Source organism: Oncorhynchus clarkii, chromosome 4 (genome assembly GCF_045791955.1).
Source record: "Oncorhynchus clarkii lewisi isolate Uvic-CL-2024 chromosome 4, UVic_Ocla_1.0, whole genome shotgun sequence".
Classification (NCBI taxonomy): Eukaryota; Metazoa; Chordata; class Actinopteri; order Salmoniformes; family Salmonidae; genus Oncorhynchus; species Oncorhynchus clarkii.
Genome location: NC_092150.1, coordinates 15,613,666 through 15,632,382, shown reverse-complemented (window position 1 = coordinate 15,632,382; position 18,717 = coordinate 15,613,666). Strand labels below are relative to the sequence as shown.

Below are 18,717 nucleotides of genomic sequence, written 5' to 3'. Positions count from 1 at the left end.
CTGGATAGTATGACAGAACTCTGCAGGCTATCTCTGCTGTAGATTGCAACTCCGCCCCCTTTAGCAGTTCTATTTTGTCGGAAAATGTTATAGTTAGGGATGGGAATTTCAGGATTTTTGATGGCCTTCCTAAGCCAGGATTCAGACACGGCTAGGACATCCGGGTTGGCGGAGTGTGATAAAGTAGTGAACAAAACAAATTTAGGGAGAAGGCTTCTAATGTTAACATGCATGAAACTGAACCACTGAACAGAGGAACTACAGACTCACCACTGAACATAGGAACTACAGTAACAGTTTGGTCTGTGTTACATGTGGATGTGTATTTCAACTGACCTGTGACCACTGACCGCTTACTGACTGAATCCTTTCTGACATCTTCTTTATGACCCTTGCCACACCTACACCCACCGATGATCCGATGATGGAATTCACCAATTTACCAGAAACATAACACTTATCCCACCCATATAGTCTACTCTTGGAGTCCACAGATCTAAGGGCATAATCTTTAAAGAAAGATGGAAGGAGTTTTTTTCCAAATACTGTTAATAATGGTCCTTTATGAGTCAGGGTCATACAGAGTGTCTCTTCATAAAGTATATTCAGACAGATGTTTCCTAGAAATGTATTTATGTCGTTGCATGATTCTTTGGCTCCTATTGGGTAGTTGTTGCCAGGTTATATTGACACATAAGGACTGTTTGATTGCCCATTTCATCACATTTAAACTGGATCCAAATGCAGCCTACACACTCCAAAGGGAATCATTCAAAATATAATATTGGACCCTTCTGGTTGCACAAAAAAGACATGGTGTAATCATTAGGGTTGGAACAAATAGTATGGCATTTCCAATATTTGAATTATTGCCTTTGGACAGTGAGTTTCAGTTTGGTCCAACATGCTCGCATGCATGCAAGCAAGCCCCAATCCCCCCCACTTCCACACACTGCTCTTACTGGAGTGCTGGTCTTTCCGGTGAGGATGGTGCGGGCTTTGGCCTTGTTCATGTTGAAGTTTTTGAGGTAGGCCTCATAGATGTGCCTGGCCAGGGTCTTCTGGTCAGCTTGCTCGGGGTCCTCCACCTCCCTGTCCCCCGTCTGGATCTCTGCCTTCAGCTTCAGCTTCTCTGACTGGGGCATCCGACCAAAACGGATCGCTAAACAGAGAGCACAGAGGAGAGGAAGAAAACACATTAGGTGCAGCATGGCAGTGACGTGTCATTAAAAAAAAAATTCAACTGCAACGGACAAAGATGTATCTGTTTTGCTGAGACAGATATGCAGACGTGTAACGGATGTGAAACGGCTAGCTTAGTTAGCGGTGCGCGCTAAATAGCGTTTCAATCGGTGACGTCACTTGCTTTGAGACCTTGAAGTAGTAGTTCGTGGAGCGATGGGTAACGATGCTTCGTGGGTGTCAGTTGTTGATGTGTGCACAAGGTCCCTGGTTCGCGCCCGGCTATGGGCGAGGGGACGGTCTAAAATTATACTGTTACAGACGCATGCCAATTGTACGGTATATTGTTTATCAAATCAACATAAGAAAGATATGGAGGTTCAAGACAATTGACTACTGTTTGCCAAATCATGAACACTGTTGTTTTAAGTTTTCTAGATATAAAGACAGGTTATGGATCCCTGGAGACATGAGTTTAATGTCCTGTATGTTCCAGGAACAGTTGAGAGAATTGGGGCAGGATGAGGGCTAGTTGAGGATTAATGTGTTAGCACACTAAAGAAAATAGGACAAATCAGGTAGCTAGTGTGTGTGTGACTCTGATCCTAAGTGTCTAGCTAATCAGATTACAGTTGCACTACCAATAACCCCTTCCCTCTGACACACACACACACACACACACACACACACACACACACACACACACACACACACACACACACACACACACACACACACACACACACACACACACACACACACACACACAACAGCAGGTGCACCTATTACATATATTTATGGTACTCTAAAGGGATACAGCTGGGCTCAGATTTCACTGGCTTCTATAACACAAATGTGTTCTATTGTGATTAACCACACCACACACACACACACATTCACTGACTGGTAAATTACAGTAAAACAAGCCGGTGTTCAGAATGGGACCATATTAGATTACTGTATAAATTAATGGTTCCTCTAAACTTGGCAGATCCCTGGGAAGGATGGCAAACCTGGGTTCAAATACTATTCAACATCATTTCAAATACTTTGCTTGGGCTCGATTGAGTTTACCTGGCAGACTAAAGCAAACGCTTAAAGTATTTGAAACATTTCAAATAGTAGTTGAACCCACGTCAGGAGGATGGGGATCCTGAGGCAGCAGCCAACTGTCATTAGAGAAAGAGGAAATGAGAGATACTCTGAGCGGGGCCCAGGAGACTCGGGATAAGAACATCAGACTAAGAGGAGGATGAGGATGAGTCTCTGACTCACTAAAGCAGAGCACAGGGACAGTGTGGGACAACAATCTGTCAGAGCGTCTGTCAAACAAACAACAAAACCCAATCTATGCTGCTGAAAGGTTTAAGGAGCAGGGAGGAATTTAATCGATAGTTCTGGAGTGCTGTAGTCCTGCTGGCCATCAGGCAAACAAAAGTCTACCAAGGCAAGAGTGGCTACCAAAATAAATTGCACACAGAAATCAGACTTTTGTGCAAATCTTCCATTGAAATCCATGCATGATTTATGCAAAAGGGGGAGAGAGAGAGAAAAGGGGGGGGGGTCTAAAGCCTCAGTGTATCAGTTTCTATATGTTCCATGACCCTCTCCCATGTCATTCTCCTGTATACTGTTACATTTAGGTAACATATGAAACACCCCTAAAAAAATATATAAAAAAATTAAATAAACATATGAAACACAATACACATGCACAGATAGAGGGATTGTGTGTACAGATAGAGGACTGTGTGTACAGACAGAGGACTGTATGTACAGACAGAGGACTGTATGCACAGATAGAGGACTGTATGTGCAGATTGAGGACTGTATGCACAGATAGAGGACTGTATGTACAGATAGAGGACTGTATGTGCAGATAGAGGACTGTATGTACAGACAGAGGACTGTATGCACAGATAGAGGACTGTATGTACAGATAGAGGACTGTATGTGCAGATTGAGGACCTTATATACAGACAGAGGACTGTATGCACAGATAGAGGGACTGTGTGTACAGATAGAGGGACTGTGTGTACAGATGGAGGACTGTATGCACAGATAGAGGGACTATGTGTACAGATAGAGGACTGTATGTACAGATATAGGAAGTGCAGATAAGATAAGTGAACACCCACTTTATTGTTCCTGGGGGGAAACTGGTCTTGAACACACAAGTGCTGGTCCCACATAAACATTTTGAAATTAATACTAATATTGAGCATCAGTCCCAGACCTGGGTTCAGATACCATTTGTGGTATTTCAATTACTTTAAAAGACATTTGGAAGTATTTTTTTTTTTTTTTTTTGAAAAGACTAGTTGAATATTGGAATGTATTTAGAAATATACGTCGCAAGTATTTGAAAATACTGAAATACACTGACTCAAATACACTCCCATGCATTTAACCCATTATTTGAAAATAGCATTTTAAATATGTATTTGAAAATACTTTCAAATAGTAGGCTATTTATAGTTAATTATTTTAAAATACTGTCAAATAGTTCCAATAGAAGCAGTTGATTTTGTGCTAGACATGCACATGTCTAGGCTAAATAAAATGTAGACAAATCTCGACCCTGTATGTGACCGATGTAGACGCTTCTGTAGGTCTTAAGCATATGTTTTGATCAAGTGTTTTTGCCTCATCTGTAACCAGTGTAGTTTTTGGAGTCAACGTAGAATTGTGCCCCCTGGTGTCCCTTTTTGGTCTACCACCTACTGCCTTAATGCTGTCCAGACCAGTGCAGGATGCACTTGCTTTCTCTACTATCATCTCCAAGAGACATACAGTTCTTAAGTAGAAAAACGTCCACCGTCCATTGCACAGTCGACAGTTAAACGATTTTATTCACTTTTTAAAACTAGAACAAAAGATGTTATACTTTAAAAGGGAAAAATTATGTATTTCATTCCACCTGGGTACTCTTTATAGATCTTCTACTAGGGCCAGATGACTTGATTGTCTGGCTTACTGATGTTGTTGCCATTTGTTGTTATTTATTTTTTAAATATTTGATTTGTATCCATTATGTGTGGATGGCTTGGTCTGGAAACAACCTGTCACCATACCTGTCTGTATACCTCTGAGTTGTGATAGAACCTATCTGTAGGGTTAGGTGGGGGCTGAGTTGTGATAGAACCTATCATTAGGGTAAGGTGGGGGCTGAGTTGTGATAGAACCTATCTGTAGGGTTAGGTGGGGGCTGAGTTGTGATAGAACCTATCAGTAGGGTAAGGTTCATCTTTCCCTCGATCCTGACTAGTCTCCCTTTCCCTGCCGCTGAAAAACATCCCCATAGCATGATGCTGCCACCACCATGCTTCACCGTAGGGATGGTGCCTGGTTTCCTCCAGACATGACGCTTGGCATTCAGTCCAAAGAGATCAATCTTGGTTTCATCAGACCAGAGAGTCTTGTTTCTTATGGTCTGAGAATCTTTAGGTGCCTTTTGGCAAAATTAAGCGAGCTGTCATGTGTATTTTGTGGCTTCCGTCTGGTTGGTGGAGAGCTGCAGAGATGGTTGTCCTTCTGGAATGTTCTTCCATCTCCACAGATGAACTCTAGAGCTCTCTCAGAGTGACCATCGGGTTCTTGGTCACCTCCCTGGCCAAGGCTCTTCACTCTAGATTGCCCAGTTTGGCTGGGCGGCCAGCTCTAGGAAGAGTCTTGGTGGTTCCAAACTTCTTCCATTTAAGAATGACGGAGGCCACTGTGTTCTTGGGGACCTTCAATGTTGCTGAAAGTTTTGTGGGAACTCCTTCAAGACTGTTGGAAAAGCATTCCAGGTGAAGCTGGTTGAGCGATTGCCAAGAGTGTGCAAAGCTATCATCAAGCCAAAGGGTGGCTACTTTGAAGAATCTAAAATCTAAAATATGTTTAACACTTTTTTGGTTACTACATGATTCCACATGTGTTATTTCATAGTTTTGATGTCTTCATTATTATTCTACAATGTACAAAATAGTAAAAATAAAGAAAAACCCTTAGTAGATGTGTCCAAACTTTTGACTGGTACTGTATATAAAATAAGTATTGATTCGGGCCACATTATTTGAAAATACTCAAATACACAGAAAATAGGTATCCTCTCCAGCATGATGGTGTTCAGTTCAGTGGTATCACAACCTGAATTGTGTCCATGAGTTTACTGCCACCAGTCCCCAGGTCTATGTCTGTCTGTCTGTCTGTCTGTCTGTCTGTCTGTCTGTCTGTCTGTCTGTCTGTCTGTCTGTCTGTCTGTCTGTCTGTCTTCGTCAACTCTGACCAACTACTACAGTGACCTTGCTAAGCTCCTCTCACATCACTCCACACCACGCACAAAGTCACCCCTTAATTCTATTTCAGTCCATTGTAAACAGCAGGACATGGACCTTAGGGTCAGAATGCCATGTTGTATGTTGACACAAAACACACAGGTAAACATCATCCTTCAAATAGGGCCAAAGACTTCAAATCAAATTGTATTGGTCACGTACACAGTTTAGCAGATTTTATAGCGGGTGCAGTGAAATGCTTGACCTCATTACCCTATATCTGTCTGTCTGTCTGTCTGTCTGTCTGTCTGTCTGTCTGTCTGTCTGTCTGTCTGTCTGTCTGTCTGTCTGTATGAGAGTGATTGTCTGTGATTTTTGTCTGGACAGTGAACCCTGTTTTTAGTAAGGTTCCACAAGTAATGTATCCTATTGAAAGAGCCCCTGCTCTACACTGCACAGCTCACTATCAGTCTAAATGACCTTAAATTATCCACTCGGTCAGTTCATTGATCAGTGGGCAGCCCTGGTCATGTGACCTGTAGGCCCAGACTGAGACTCACACTGCTTGTCTCTGTTCACACCTAAAGGGTGACAGGGTTCAGCCAATGCAATACAGCCCCACCTTACCGTTCTACTGACCTTCACAATTACACACCACCACGCAGAGAGACTGCATAGAGTCTTGATAGAGACCGCACAGAGACCGAGTAGAGACCGCACAGAGACAGCGTAGAGACCGAGTAGAGACCGCACAGAGACAGCATAAAGACCGAGTAGATACCGCGCAGAGACAGCGTAGAGACCGTGCCGAGACAGTGCAGAGACCGCGCCGAGACAGTGCAGAGACCGCGCCGAGACCGAGTAGAGACAGTGCAGAGACAGTGAAGAGACCGCGCAGAGACCGTGCAGAGACCGCGTAGAGACCGCGTAGAGACCGTGCAGAGACCGTGTAGAGACCGCACAGAGATCGCGTAGAGACAGTGCAGAGCAGCGCAGAGACCGTGCAGAGACCGAGTAGAGACAGTGCAGAGACAGAGCAGAGACAGCGTAGAGACCGCGCAGAGACCGCGCAGAGACCGCGCAGAGACAGTGCAGAGACCGCACAGAGACCGCGCAGAGCAGCGCAGAGACCGCACAGAGACCGAGTAGAGACCGCGCAGAGACAGTGCAGAGACAGCGCAGAGACCGCACAGAGACAGTGCAGAGACCGCGCAGAGACCGAGTAGAGACTGCGCAGAAACAGTGCAGAGGCAGTGCAGAGACCGCGCAGAGACTGCGTAGAGACCTCGCAGAGACAGTGCAGAGACAGTGCAGAGACAGTGTAGAGACAGTGTAGAGACTGCGCAGAGACAGTGCAGAGACAGTGCAGAGACCGCACAGAGACAGAGCAGAGACCGCGCAGAGACCGCCCAGAGACAGGGCAGAGACCGCGTAGAGACAGCGCAGAGACAGTGCAGAGATGGCGCAGAGACCGCGCAGAGACCGCGTAGAGACCGCGCAGAGACAGTGCAGAGACAGTGCAGAGACCGCGCAGAGACCGAGTAGAGACTGCGCAGAGACAGCGCAGAGACAGTGCAGAGACAGTGCAGAGACAGTGTAGACAGCGCAGAGACAGCGCAGAGACAGTGCAGAGACCGCACAAAGATCGTGCAGATACCGCGTAGAGACAGTGCAGAGACAGTGCAGAGATCGCACAGAGACCTCGCAGAGACAGTGCAGAGACAGTGCAGAGACCGCGCAGAGACCGCGCAGAGACAGTGCAGAGACAGTGCAGAGACAGCGCAGAGACCGCATAGAGACCTCGCAGAGACAGTGCAGAGACAGTGCAGAGACAGTGCAGAGACAGCGCAGAGACCGCATCGAGACCGCGCAGAGACAGTGCAGAGACAGTGCAGAGACCGCACAGAGATCGTGCAGATACCGCGTAGAGACAGTGCAGAGACAGTGCAGAGACAGTGCAGAGACCGCGTAGAGACAGTGCAGAGACAGTGCAGAGACAGTGCAGAGACAGTGCAGAGACAGTGCAGAGACCGCACAAAGATCGCGCAGATACCGCGTAGAGACAGTGCAGAGACAGTGCAGAGACAGTGCAGAGACAGTGCAGAGACAGTGCAGAGACAGCGCAGAGACCGCATAGAGACCTCGCAGAGACAGTGCAGAGACAGTGCAGAGACAGTGCAGAGACAGCGCAGAGACCGCATCGAGACCGCGCAGAGACAGTGCAGAGACAGTGCAGAGACCGCACAGAGATCGTGCAGATACCGCGTAGAGACAGTGCAGAGACAGTGTAGAGACAGTGCAGAGACAGTGCAGAGACCGCGTAGAGACAGTGCAGACACAGTGCAGAGACAGTGCAGAGACAGTGCAGAGACCGCACAAAGATCGCGCAGATACCGCGTAGAGACAGTGCAGAGACAGTGCAGAGACAGTGCAGAGACAGTGCAGAGACAGTGCAGAGACCTCACAGAGACAGTGCAGAGACCGCACAGAGACCTCGCAGAGACAGTGCAGAGACAGTGCAGAGACCCGCGCAGAGACCGCGCAGAGACCGCGCAGAGACAGTGCAGAGACAGTGCAGAGACAGTGCAGAGACAGTGCAGAGACCGCATAGAGACCGCATAGAGACCGCGCAGAGACAGTGCAGAGACAGTGCAGAGACCGCACAGAGATCGCGCAGATACCGCGTAGAGACAGTGCAGATACAGTGCAGAGACAGTGCAGAGACAGTGCAGAGATCGCGTAGAGACCGTGCAGAGACCGCGCAGAGACAGTGCAGAGACAGTGCAGAGACAGTGCAGAGACCTCGCAGAGACAGTGCAGAGACAGTGCAGAGACAGTGCAGAGACCGCGTAGAGACCGCGCAGAGACAGTGCAGAGACAGTGCAGAGACCTCGCAGAGACAGTGCAGAGACAGTGCAGAGACCTCGCAGAGACAGTGCAGAGACAGTGCAGAGACAGTGCAGAGACAGTGCAGAGACTGCGCAGAGACAGTGCAGAGACAGTGCAGAGACAGTGCAGAGAAAGTGCAGAGACAGTGCAGAGACCTCGCAGAGACAGTGCAGAGACAGTGCAGAGACCTCGCAGAGAAAGTGCAGAGACTGTGCAGAGACCACGCAGAGACCTCGCAGAGACCACGCAGAGACCTCGCAGAGACAGTGCAGAGACAGTGCAGAGACCGCGCAGAGACCGCACAGAGACCTCGCAGAGACAGTGCAGAGACCGCGCCGAGACAGTGCAGAGACAGTGCAGAGACAGTGCAGAGACCGCATAGAGACCGCATAGAGACCGCGCAGAGACAGTGCAGAGACAGTGCAGAGACCGCACAGAGATCGCGCAGATACCGCGTAGAGACAGTGCAGAGACAGTGCAGAGACAGTGCAGAGACAGTGCAGAGACCTCGCAGAGACAGTGCAGAGACTGCGCAGAGACTGCGCAGAGACAGTGCAGAGACAGTGCAGAGACAGTGTAGACAGCGCAGAGACAGCGCAGAGACAGTGCAGAGACCGCACAAAGATCGTGCAGATACCGCGTAGAGACAGTGCAGAGACAGTGCAGAGATCGCACAGAGACCTCGCAGAGACAGTGCAGAGACAGTGCAGAGACCGCGCAGAGACCGCGCAGAGACAGTGCAGAGACAGTGCAGAGACAGCGCAGAGACCGCATAGAGACCTCGCAGAGACAGTGCAGAGACAGTGCAGAGACAGTGCAGAGACAGCGCAGAGACCGCATCGAGACCGCGCAGAGACAGTGCAGAGACAGTGCAGAGATCGCGTAGAGACCGCGCAGAGACCGCGCAGAGACAGTGCAGAGACAGTGCAGAGACAGTGCAGAGACCTCGCAGAGACAGTGCAGAGACAGTGCAGAGACCGCGTAGAGACCGCGCAGAGACAGTGCAGAGACAGTGCAGAGACCTCGCAGAGACAGTGCAGAGACAGTGCAGAGACCTCACAGAGACAGTGCAGAGACAGTGCAGAGACAGTGCAGAGACCTCGCAGAGACAGTGCAGAGACTGCGCAGAGACTGCGCAGAGACAGTGCAGAGACAGTGCAGAGACAGTGCAGAGAAAGTGCAGAGACAGTGCAGAGACCTCGCAGAGACAGTGCAGAGACAGTGCAGAGACCTCGCAGAGAAAGTGCAGAGACTGTGCAGAGACCACGCAGAGACCTCGCAGAGACCAGTGCAGAGACCGCGCAGAGACCGCACAGAGACCTCGCAGAGACAGTGCAGAGACCGCGCCGAGACAGTGCAGAGACAGTGCAGAGACAGTGCAGAGACCGCGTAGGGACCGCACAGAGACAGGGAGACTTATGCATCAATTGCAATTCTGCATCGTTTCCTTCTAGATACAGCAAAATATGAAATGGTGCAAATGCTTACATGGGTTTATGAATGAATGCTATAGGATTCACAGCTGTCACTCATTCATCTTGAAAAGCAACCACAAAAAATGTGGTGAGTGCGTGTGTGTGTGCGTGTGCGTGTTATTGTGTGTGTGAGCATGCACACTCCTTCCTGTTCCTACAAGAGTGTGGTTTTGAATGGCGTACATGTGTGTGTGCATATGTCCACGTGCAAATGTCTCTGGTTGCTACTGGCAGGTTGTGCTGTAAGCAGTAAGCAGTACTCAGGGCTCTGGCTTTGTCTGTGTTCCTCACCATTGTGGGACATGCCCACAGACAGGCACTTCTGGAAGCGGCAGTATTGGCATTTGTTCCGGTTCTTCTTCAGGATCTTACATCGACGTTCACACTTGTCATATTCCAGCTTGAGGCGGATGGTCCGCCGAAAGAAACCCTGCAGGGAGAGAATCAGGAGAGAGATAAATGTTCAGGTTGAGACCCAATAGACTGCACTCATGATAAAACTCACCCTCGACTCAGTAGGGTAACTCAACCACATACAGTATTGTGACTTGGTAAAAGAAAACAATTGCCAGTTTGTACCTGGTATCTTTATATCTCTCAACCTCGGCGAAACTTTATTCATCTGAGACTCTCTCAACCTAAGTGAACTATCAGCAAAGCAAAGGCAGTATCCTGACCTACAACATGCCACTAGGAAACCCCATTTTCCTCCAATCAGCCAACAGACACTTTCTCTGCAGAAAAAGTGAAATACAGAGAATGGACCCAATGACTGGAGCATGACACTATCAGCCTGGACATACATGCTTATCACGTTCCAAATGGGATTTCACTAGTGTTACACAACTCTGACAAACAGCAGTGTCTGGTTATGGGCAGCTTTAGACGTACTGTCCTGAGTGGTTTAGGGCTTGGACTGGGATTGGGAGGGGGGGGTAGTGAATTGCTTAAGAAGAACATTTAGCCAGCCCCATCCCAAGATGTTGATTTCATAATTCTTGTGAAAGATCTCCTTAATGTGTCCCTACACACGACATGCATTAACGCTTGCAAGGACACGCCACATGCACGCAAGTACGCACATACACCCCTCAAGGGTGACGTGAGGGCAGAATGCTTGTCAGACACAACGACCTCCTGCCAGGCCTGTCTCTGCCTCATGTTTCCGTCTCTGCCTCATGTTTCCGTCTCTGCCTCATGTCTCTTTCACAGTCTCATGTCTCAGTCTCTGTCTCTGTTTCTGTCTGTGCCTCTTGTCTCTTTCACAGTCTTATGTCTCTGTTTCTGTCTGTGCCTCTTGTCTCTTTCACAGTCTCATGTCTCAGTCTCTGTCTCTGTTTCTGTCTGTGCCTCTTGTCTCTCACAGTCTCATGTCTCAGTCTCTGTCTCTGTTTCTGTCTGTGCCTCTTGTCTCTTTCACAGTCTCATGTCTCTGTTTCTGTCTGTGCCTCTTGTCTCTTTCACAGTCTCATGTCTCTGTTTCTGTCTGTGCCTCTTGTCTCTTTCACAGTCTCATGTCTCAGTCTCTGTCTCTGCCTCATGTTTCCGTCTCTGCCTCATGTTTCCGTCTCTGCCTCATGTCTCTTTCACAGTCTCATGTCTCAGTCTCTGTCTCTGTTTCTGGCTGTGCCTCTTGTCTCTTTCACAGTCTCATGTCTCTGTTTCTGTCTGTGCCTCTTGTCTCTTTCACAGTCTCATGTCTCAGTCTCTGTCTCTGTTTCTGTCTGTGCCTCTTGTCTCTTTCACAGTCCCATGTCTCTGTTTCTGTCTGTGCCTCTTGTCTCTTTCACAGTCTCATGTCTCTGTTTCTGTCTGTGCCTCTTGTCTCTTTCACAGTCTCATGTCTCAGTCTCTGTCTCTGCCTCATGTTTCCGTCTCTGCCTCATGTTTCCGTCTCTGCCTCATGTCTCTTTCACAGTCTCATGTCTCAGTCTCTGTCTCTGTTTCTGTCTGTGCCTCTTGTCTCTTTCACAGTCTCATGTCTCAGTCTCTGTCTCTGTTTCTGTCTGTGCCTCTTGTCTCTTTCACAGTCTCATGTCTCTGTTTCTGTCTGTGCCTCTTGCCTCTTTCACAGTCTCATGTCTCTGTTTCTGTCTGTGCCTCTTGTCTCTTTCACAGTCTCATGTCTCAGTCTCTGTCTCTGTTTCTGTCTGTGCCTCTTGTCTCTTTCACAGTCTCATGTCTCTGTTTCTGTCTGTGCCTCTTGTCTCTTTCACAGTCTCATGTCTCTGTTTCTGTCTGTACCTCTTGTCTCTTTCACAGTCTCATGTCTCTGTTTCTGTCTGTGCCTCTTGTCTCTTTCACAGTCTCATGTCTCTGTTTCTGTCTGTGCCTCTTGTCTCTTTCACAGTCTCATGTCTCTGTTTCTGTCTGTGCCTCATGTCTCTTTCACAGTCTCATGTCTCTGTTTCTGTCTGTGCCTCTTGTCTCCTTTCACAGTCTCATGTCTCAGTCTCTGTCTCTGTTTCTGTCTGTGCCTCTTGTCTCTTTCACAGTCTCATGTCTCTGTTTCTGTCTGTGCCTCTTGTCTCTTTCACAGTCTCATGTCTCTGTTTCTGTCTGTGCCTCTTGTCTCTTTCACAGTCTCATGTCTCTGTTTCTGTCTGTGCCTCATGTCTCTTTCACAGTCTGTCTCAGTCTCTGTTTCTGTCTCTTTCACAGTCTCATGTCTCTGTCTCATGTCTCTGTTTCTGTCTGTGCCTCTTGTCTCTTTCACAGTCTCATGTCTCAGTCTCTGTTTCTGTCTGTGCCTCTTGTCTCTCACAGTCTCATGTCTCAGTCTTGTTTCTGTCTGTGCATCTTGTCTCTCACAGTCTCATGTCTCTGTTTCTGTCTGTGCCTCTTGTCTCTTTCACAGTCTCATGTCTCAGTCTCATGTCTCTGTTTCTGTCTGTGCCTCTTGTCTCTTTCACAGTCTCATGTCTCAGTCTCTGTCTCTGTTTCTGTCTGTGCCTCTTGTCTCTCACAGTCTCATGTCTCAGTCTCTGTCTCTGTTTCTGTCTGTGCCTCTTGTCTCTTTCACAGTCTCATGTCTCTGTTTCTGTCTGTGCCTCATGTCTCTTTCACAGTCTCATGTCTCAGTCTCTGTCTCTGTTTCTGTCTGTGCCTCATGTCTCTGTCTCTTTCTCTGTGCAGGGGTCACTCTCAGATGACCAGACAGCTGAGGAGCAGGGCGCTTGTAGGACACATTGCTGGAGTTTTACTCTGGGACAGCTATGACCAGTATTACTCTGTGACAGATATGACCAGTATTACTCTGGGACAGCTATGACCAGTTTTACTCTGAGACAGCTATGACCAGTATTACTCTGTGACAGCTATGACCAGTTTTACTCTGGGACAGCTATGACCAGTTTTACTCTGGGACAGCTATGACCAGTTTTACTCTGAGACAGCTATGACCAGTTTTACTCTGGGACAGCTATGACCAGTATTACTCTGTGACAGCTATGACCAGTTTTACTCTGAGACAGCTATGGTCAGTTTTACTCTGTGACAGCTATGACCAGTTTTACTCTGTGACAGCTATGACCAGTATTACTCTGTGACAGCTATGACCAGTTTTACTCTGTGACAGCTATGGCCAGTTTTACTCTGTGACAGCTATGGCCAGTTTTACTCTGTGACAGCTATGGTCAGTTTTACTCTGGGACACCTATGGACAGTTTTACTCTGGGACAGGTATGACCAGTATTACTATGGGACAGCTATGACCAGTTTTACTCTGTGACAGCTATGACCAGTTTCACTCTGTGACAGCTATGACCAGTTTTACTCTGTGACAGCTATGACCAGTTTTACTCTGGGACAGCTATGACCAGTATTACTCTGTGACAGCTATGACCAGTTTTACTCTGTGACAGCTATGGCCAGTATTACTCTGGGACAGCTATGGCCAGTTTTACTCTGTGACAGCTATGACCAGTTTTACTCTGTGACAGCTATGACCAGTATTACTCTGTGACAGCTATGACCAGTATTACTCTGGGACAGCTATGACCAGTTTTACTCTGTGACAGCTATGACCAGTTTTACTCTGTGACAGCTATGACCAGTTTTACTCTGTGACAGCTATGGCCAGTATTACTCTGTGACAGCTATGACCAGTATTACTATGGGACAGCTATGGCCAGTTTTACTCATTGACAGCTATGGCCAGTTTTACTCTGTGACAGCTATGGTCAGTTTTACTCTGGGACACCTATGGACAGTTTTACTCTGTGACAGCTATGACCAGTATTACTCTGTGACAGCTATGACCAGTTTTACTCTGAGACAGCTATGGCCAGTTTTACTCTGTGACAGCTATGGCCAGTTTTACTCTGGGACAGCTATACCAGTTTTACTCTGGGACAGCTATGAACAGAAGGGTAGGGGTTGGTAGGGTGGGGAGGGGAGGGGAGGGGAGGGGTTGGTAGGGTAGGGGGGGGGGTGAGGGGAGGGTAGGGGTGGGTAGGGGAGGGCAGGGCAGGATAGAGTAGGGTAGGGTAGGGTAGGGTAGGGAAGGTTAGGGTAGGGGAGGGGAGTGGAGTGGAGGGTAGGGTAGGGGAGGATAGGGGGGAAATGGTAGGGTAGGGGGGTAGGGGAGGGAAGGGGAGGGAAAGGTAGGGAAGGGGAGGGTAGGGGTGGGTAGGGTTGGGGTGGGGTGGGGAGGGTAGGGGTGGGGAGGGGAGGGTAGGGTAGGGGTGGGGTGGGGAGGGTAGGGGTGGGGAGGGTAGGGTAGGGGAGGGTAGGGAACACTGCGGCCCACTCTGCTCTGCTATCGCCTGCCATCTGGAACTCAGTGTAACAGTGTGTTGACATGAGGGGGAGGAGCACCGCCAACTTCGCCAAGTGACATCCATTTTCAGACAAAGTCCTGGCACAGGGATAGATGGGCTGGCCATGGGTCCAGAAGACATCGCCCACGCGTTCAGAGTGAAAGAGTATGTAGGAAATGTAGTGGATGACAAAGCAATTATATTTGCCTGGCTTTCACAGCAAGGTGAGAATTGACTCTTCTCCTTTGGGCCGAAGCATGCAGTCACAGAAGTCATACAGCAGCGATGGACCAGCATCATTACCAGTTCCTTCTGGGTCACAGCTAACAGACTGGGTTATGTTTTCTTTGGTGGTTAGTGGTTTGTGGGTCATAGTAACACCAAAACTACATTATCTTACCTTTCCAGTGGCACATTAAGATCTGCTCTGTCCTCCAGTGACTTGTGACAAAACACATTAGCCTTGGGTTGCTCTTCAACAGGCTCATAAACAATTAACCAAGAGAGCATTCACACTGTGTTGGAGGGCACATTCTTGTGTCCTGTTTGTGTGTTCAGTCATTATTATTATCTCCAATCCAAAGTTAAATCTAGATTGGCTTCCTATTTCGCAACAAAGCATCCTTCACTCATGCTGCCAAACATACCCTTGTAAAACTGACCATCCTACCAATCCTCGACTTCGGCGATGTCATTTACAAAATAGCCTCCAATACCCGACTCAATAAATTGGATGCAGTCTATCACAGTGCCATCCGTTTTGTCACCAAAGCCCCCAACTACCCACCATTGCGACCTGTACGCTCTCGTTGGCTGGCCCTCGCTTCCTACTCGTCGCCAAAGCCACTGGCTCCATGTCATCTACAAGACCCTGCTAGGTAAAGTTCCCCCTTATCTCAGCTCGCTGGTCACCATAGCATCACCCACCTGTAGCACACGCTCCAGCAGGTATATCTCTCTGGTCACCCCCAAAACCAATTATTTATTTGGCCGCCTCTCCTTCCAGTTCTCTGCTGCCAATGACTGGAACGAACTACAAAATCTCTGAAACTGGAAACACTTATCTCCCTCACTAGCTTTAAGCATCAGCTGTCAGAGCAGCTCACAGATTACTGCACCTGTACATAGCCCACCTATAATTTAGCCCAAACAACTACCTCTTTCCCTACTGTATTAATTGTATTTATTTATTTATTTTGCTCCTTTGCACCCCATTATTTTTATTTCTACTTTGCACATTCTTCCACTGCAAAACTACCATTCCAGTGTTTTACTTGCTATATTGTATTTACTTTGCCACCATGGCCTTTTTTTGCTTTTACCTCCCTTATCTCACCTCATTTGCTCACATCGTATATAGACTTGTTTCTACTGTATTATTGACTGTATGTTTGTTTTATTCCATGTGTAACTCTGTGTTGTTGTATGTGTCGAACTGCTTCGCTTTATCTTGGCCAGGTCGGAATTGTAACTTGCCTACCTGGTTAAATAAAGGTGAAATAAAAATAATAATACTTTTTTATCGTTAGACTGTCTGAAGGTTGGTCCAGTGAATCTCACTCTGACTGGGTGTGTTATGTATGCGTATTTTAATGTTTGTGCGGGCATGCGCTTGTGTGCTTCACATACTTGGACGTGTGTGATGGCTGGTCCATCTCACCTTGCAGCCCTCACAGGCGTGAACTCCATAGTGGTATCCGGAGGCGCGGTCGGCACACACCCGACACTCCAGGTTGAGAGAGGTGGAGGAGAACTCTTCCTGCCCTGCAACCGCCCCATACACTCCCGACGATGGGCTGGAGGCTGGGGTCAGAGCATCTGTAGAACACACACACACAGTGTACACATTCATGAACACACTTATGCATGCACAGACAACACACACACACACGCACATTAATAAACTCATTGCACAGAAAACAGACACACACTCATAACTGTTGTGAAACAATAAACAAATGAACCTTTTAACTGTGAAGCCTCTTTGCTCGAGCTGGCAGATGAGTACTGTACCAGTGGAAAGTCTCTGTAGTCTCAGGCCTTTGGCCCGACACAGAGGAAGACCACATGTAATATGTGTTCCATTACATCTCTATTAATACGTACAGACCGCCATGCACACCACTGAGAGTGGATCAGCAACACTTTTAAATTCAGGGGATGAGTCGAATATTGGCCCAAGATACACACACTGTGTCTATTTTAATACCTGAATAAGAAACACAGCAAACACACACCAAACACACACCAAACACAGCAGCGCTAAGTCAGCCCACATGAGTTGGGTGAGAGAAGCCAAAACAGGCTTATAAATATTAAGGCCTTGGACCACCTGCACGTGTCACACAGACCACACTCTACAGCCTACACCGTAGACAGGAAAATAATATGATATCACAGATACTCAGTGTCTGCTTCTCTCTCTTCCTCCCTCAGTCACCATTCCATCAACAACCATAAACAGCCAGCACTTCTCAACACACTCGCCATGACTTTTCCATGACATCATCAATGCTATTTTCCATGATGCTCCCCCCTCCACTCCTCTTCCCCTAAAACCTCTTCCCCCTCTTCCATTTTGTCAATACACCATCCCCTCTTTTCCTCTAGATTTAAATTCACCGGTCACTCTTTCAATGCCTGTTGCATACTAACTACTATGTAGTAACATATTTGCTAACACATCCAGGTAGTTTCTATTGGACACAAACAAGTTATTGTTCACACAAATATAGTGTCTGTGTCCAAAATGGCACCCTATTCCCTATATAGACTAGGGCCCTGGTCAAAAGCAGTGCACTATATAGGTAAGACAGTGCCATTTGGTACACAGATTGTGAGTTGAGGAATGTTTGTGGATTGAGGAAGTCTTCCGTGGAAGTGTGGGGAACAGGAACGTGGCCTTGGGGTGTAATGTATGTCAGACAGACAATCTGTTGGGGGGTGGGGTGTAACATAACAGTTAACCCCTCTGCCAAAAGCATCTCTGTTACCCTGGGTAAGGTCAGAGGTTAAACAAGCCGGGTGTCCTCTCTGAACCCTCTGAGTCAGGGTGAATTAGCGATGAGCTATGTGAGGAGGGCTCCTGAATGATCAGGAAACACATGGTCAAACAATAACAACATAGAGATACTACTGCACTGTTGGAGCTAGGAACACAAGCATTTCGCTACACTAGCAATAACATCTGCTAAATATGTGTGTGTGATGAATACATTTTGATTTGATTTGATTTAGAGCTGGTTTACGACAGGATTACTACACCGTAGACTACTCATTCTTACTTTTAGGAAAACTAAGAAACTATTAGACAGGCCCACTAGGAAAAAACCTGGCTCTAAGTATAAGGCACTTGAAGTCTCAACATTTCTATAAGGGAAGTCTCAGTGTTTCTATAAGGGAAGTCTCAACGTTTCTATAAGGGAAGTCTCAACGTTTCTATAAGGGAAGTCTCAGTGTTTCTATAAGGGAAGTCTCAACGTTTCTATAAGGGAAGTCTCAACGTTTCTATAAGGGAAGTCTCAACGTTTCTATAAGGGAAGTCTCAACGTTTCTATAAGGGAAGTCTCAGTGTTTCTATAAGGGAAGTCTCAACGTTTATATAAGGGAAGTCTCAACATTTCTATAAGGGAAGTCTCAGTGTTTCTATAAGGGAAATCTCAACGTTTATATAAGGGAAGTCTCAACATTTCTATAAGGGAAGTCTCAGTGTTTCTATAAGGGAAGTCTCAACGTTTCTATAAGGGAAGTCTCAACGTTTCTATAAGGGAAGTCTCAACATTTCTATAAGGGAAGTCTCAGTGTTTCTATAAGGGAAGTCTCAATGTTTCTATAAGAGAAGTCTCAACGTTTCTATAAGGGAAGTCTCAGTGTTTCTATAAGGGAAGTCTCAACGTTTCTATAAGGGAACTCTCAACGTTTCTATGAGGGGAGTCTCAACGTTTCTATAAGGGAAGTCTCAGTGTTTCTATAAGGGAAGTGTTAACGTTTCTATAAGGGAAGTCTCAACGTTTCTATGAGGGGAGTCTCAACGTTTCTATGAGGGAAGTCTCAACGTTTCTGTAAGGGAAGTCTCAACGTTTCTCTAAGGGAAGTCTCACCGTTTCTGTAAAGGAAGTGTTAACGTTTCTATAAGGGAAGAGAAGTTAAAGG

The 18,717-nt window shown here is 47.2% G+C and overlaps 1 protein-coding gene across 2 annotated transcripts in view; it reads right to left on the bottom strand.

The window, feature by feature from the left end:
- Positions 1 to 18,717, bottom strand: part of LOC139406498 (peroxisome proliferator-activated receptor alpha-like) — a 57,390-nt gene that overhangs the window by 12,947 nt on the left and 25,726 nt on the right. For both annotated transcript variants that reach the window (XM_071149149.1, XM_071149150.1), the window contains exons 3-5: positions 16,226 to 16,383; positions 10,097 to 10,235; positions 963 to 1,162 (exon numbers count right to left, since the gene is read on the bottom strand). In XM_071149149.1, coding sequence (XP_071005250.1) covers positions 963 to 1,162; positions 10,097 to 10,235; positions 16,226 to 16,383 — 497 coding nt within the window. The remainder of the gene's footprint in view (positions 1 to 962; positions 1,163 to 10,096; positions 10,236 to 16,225; positions 16,384 to 18,717) is intronic.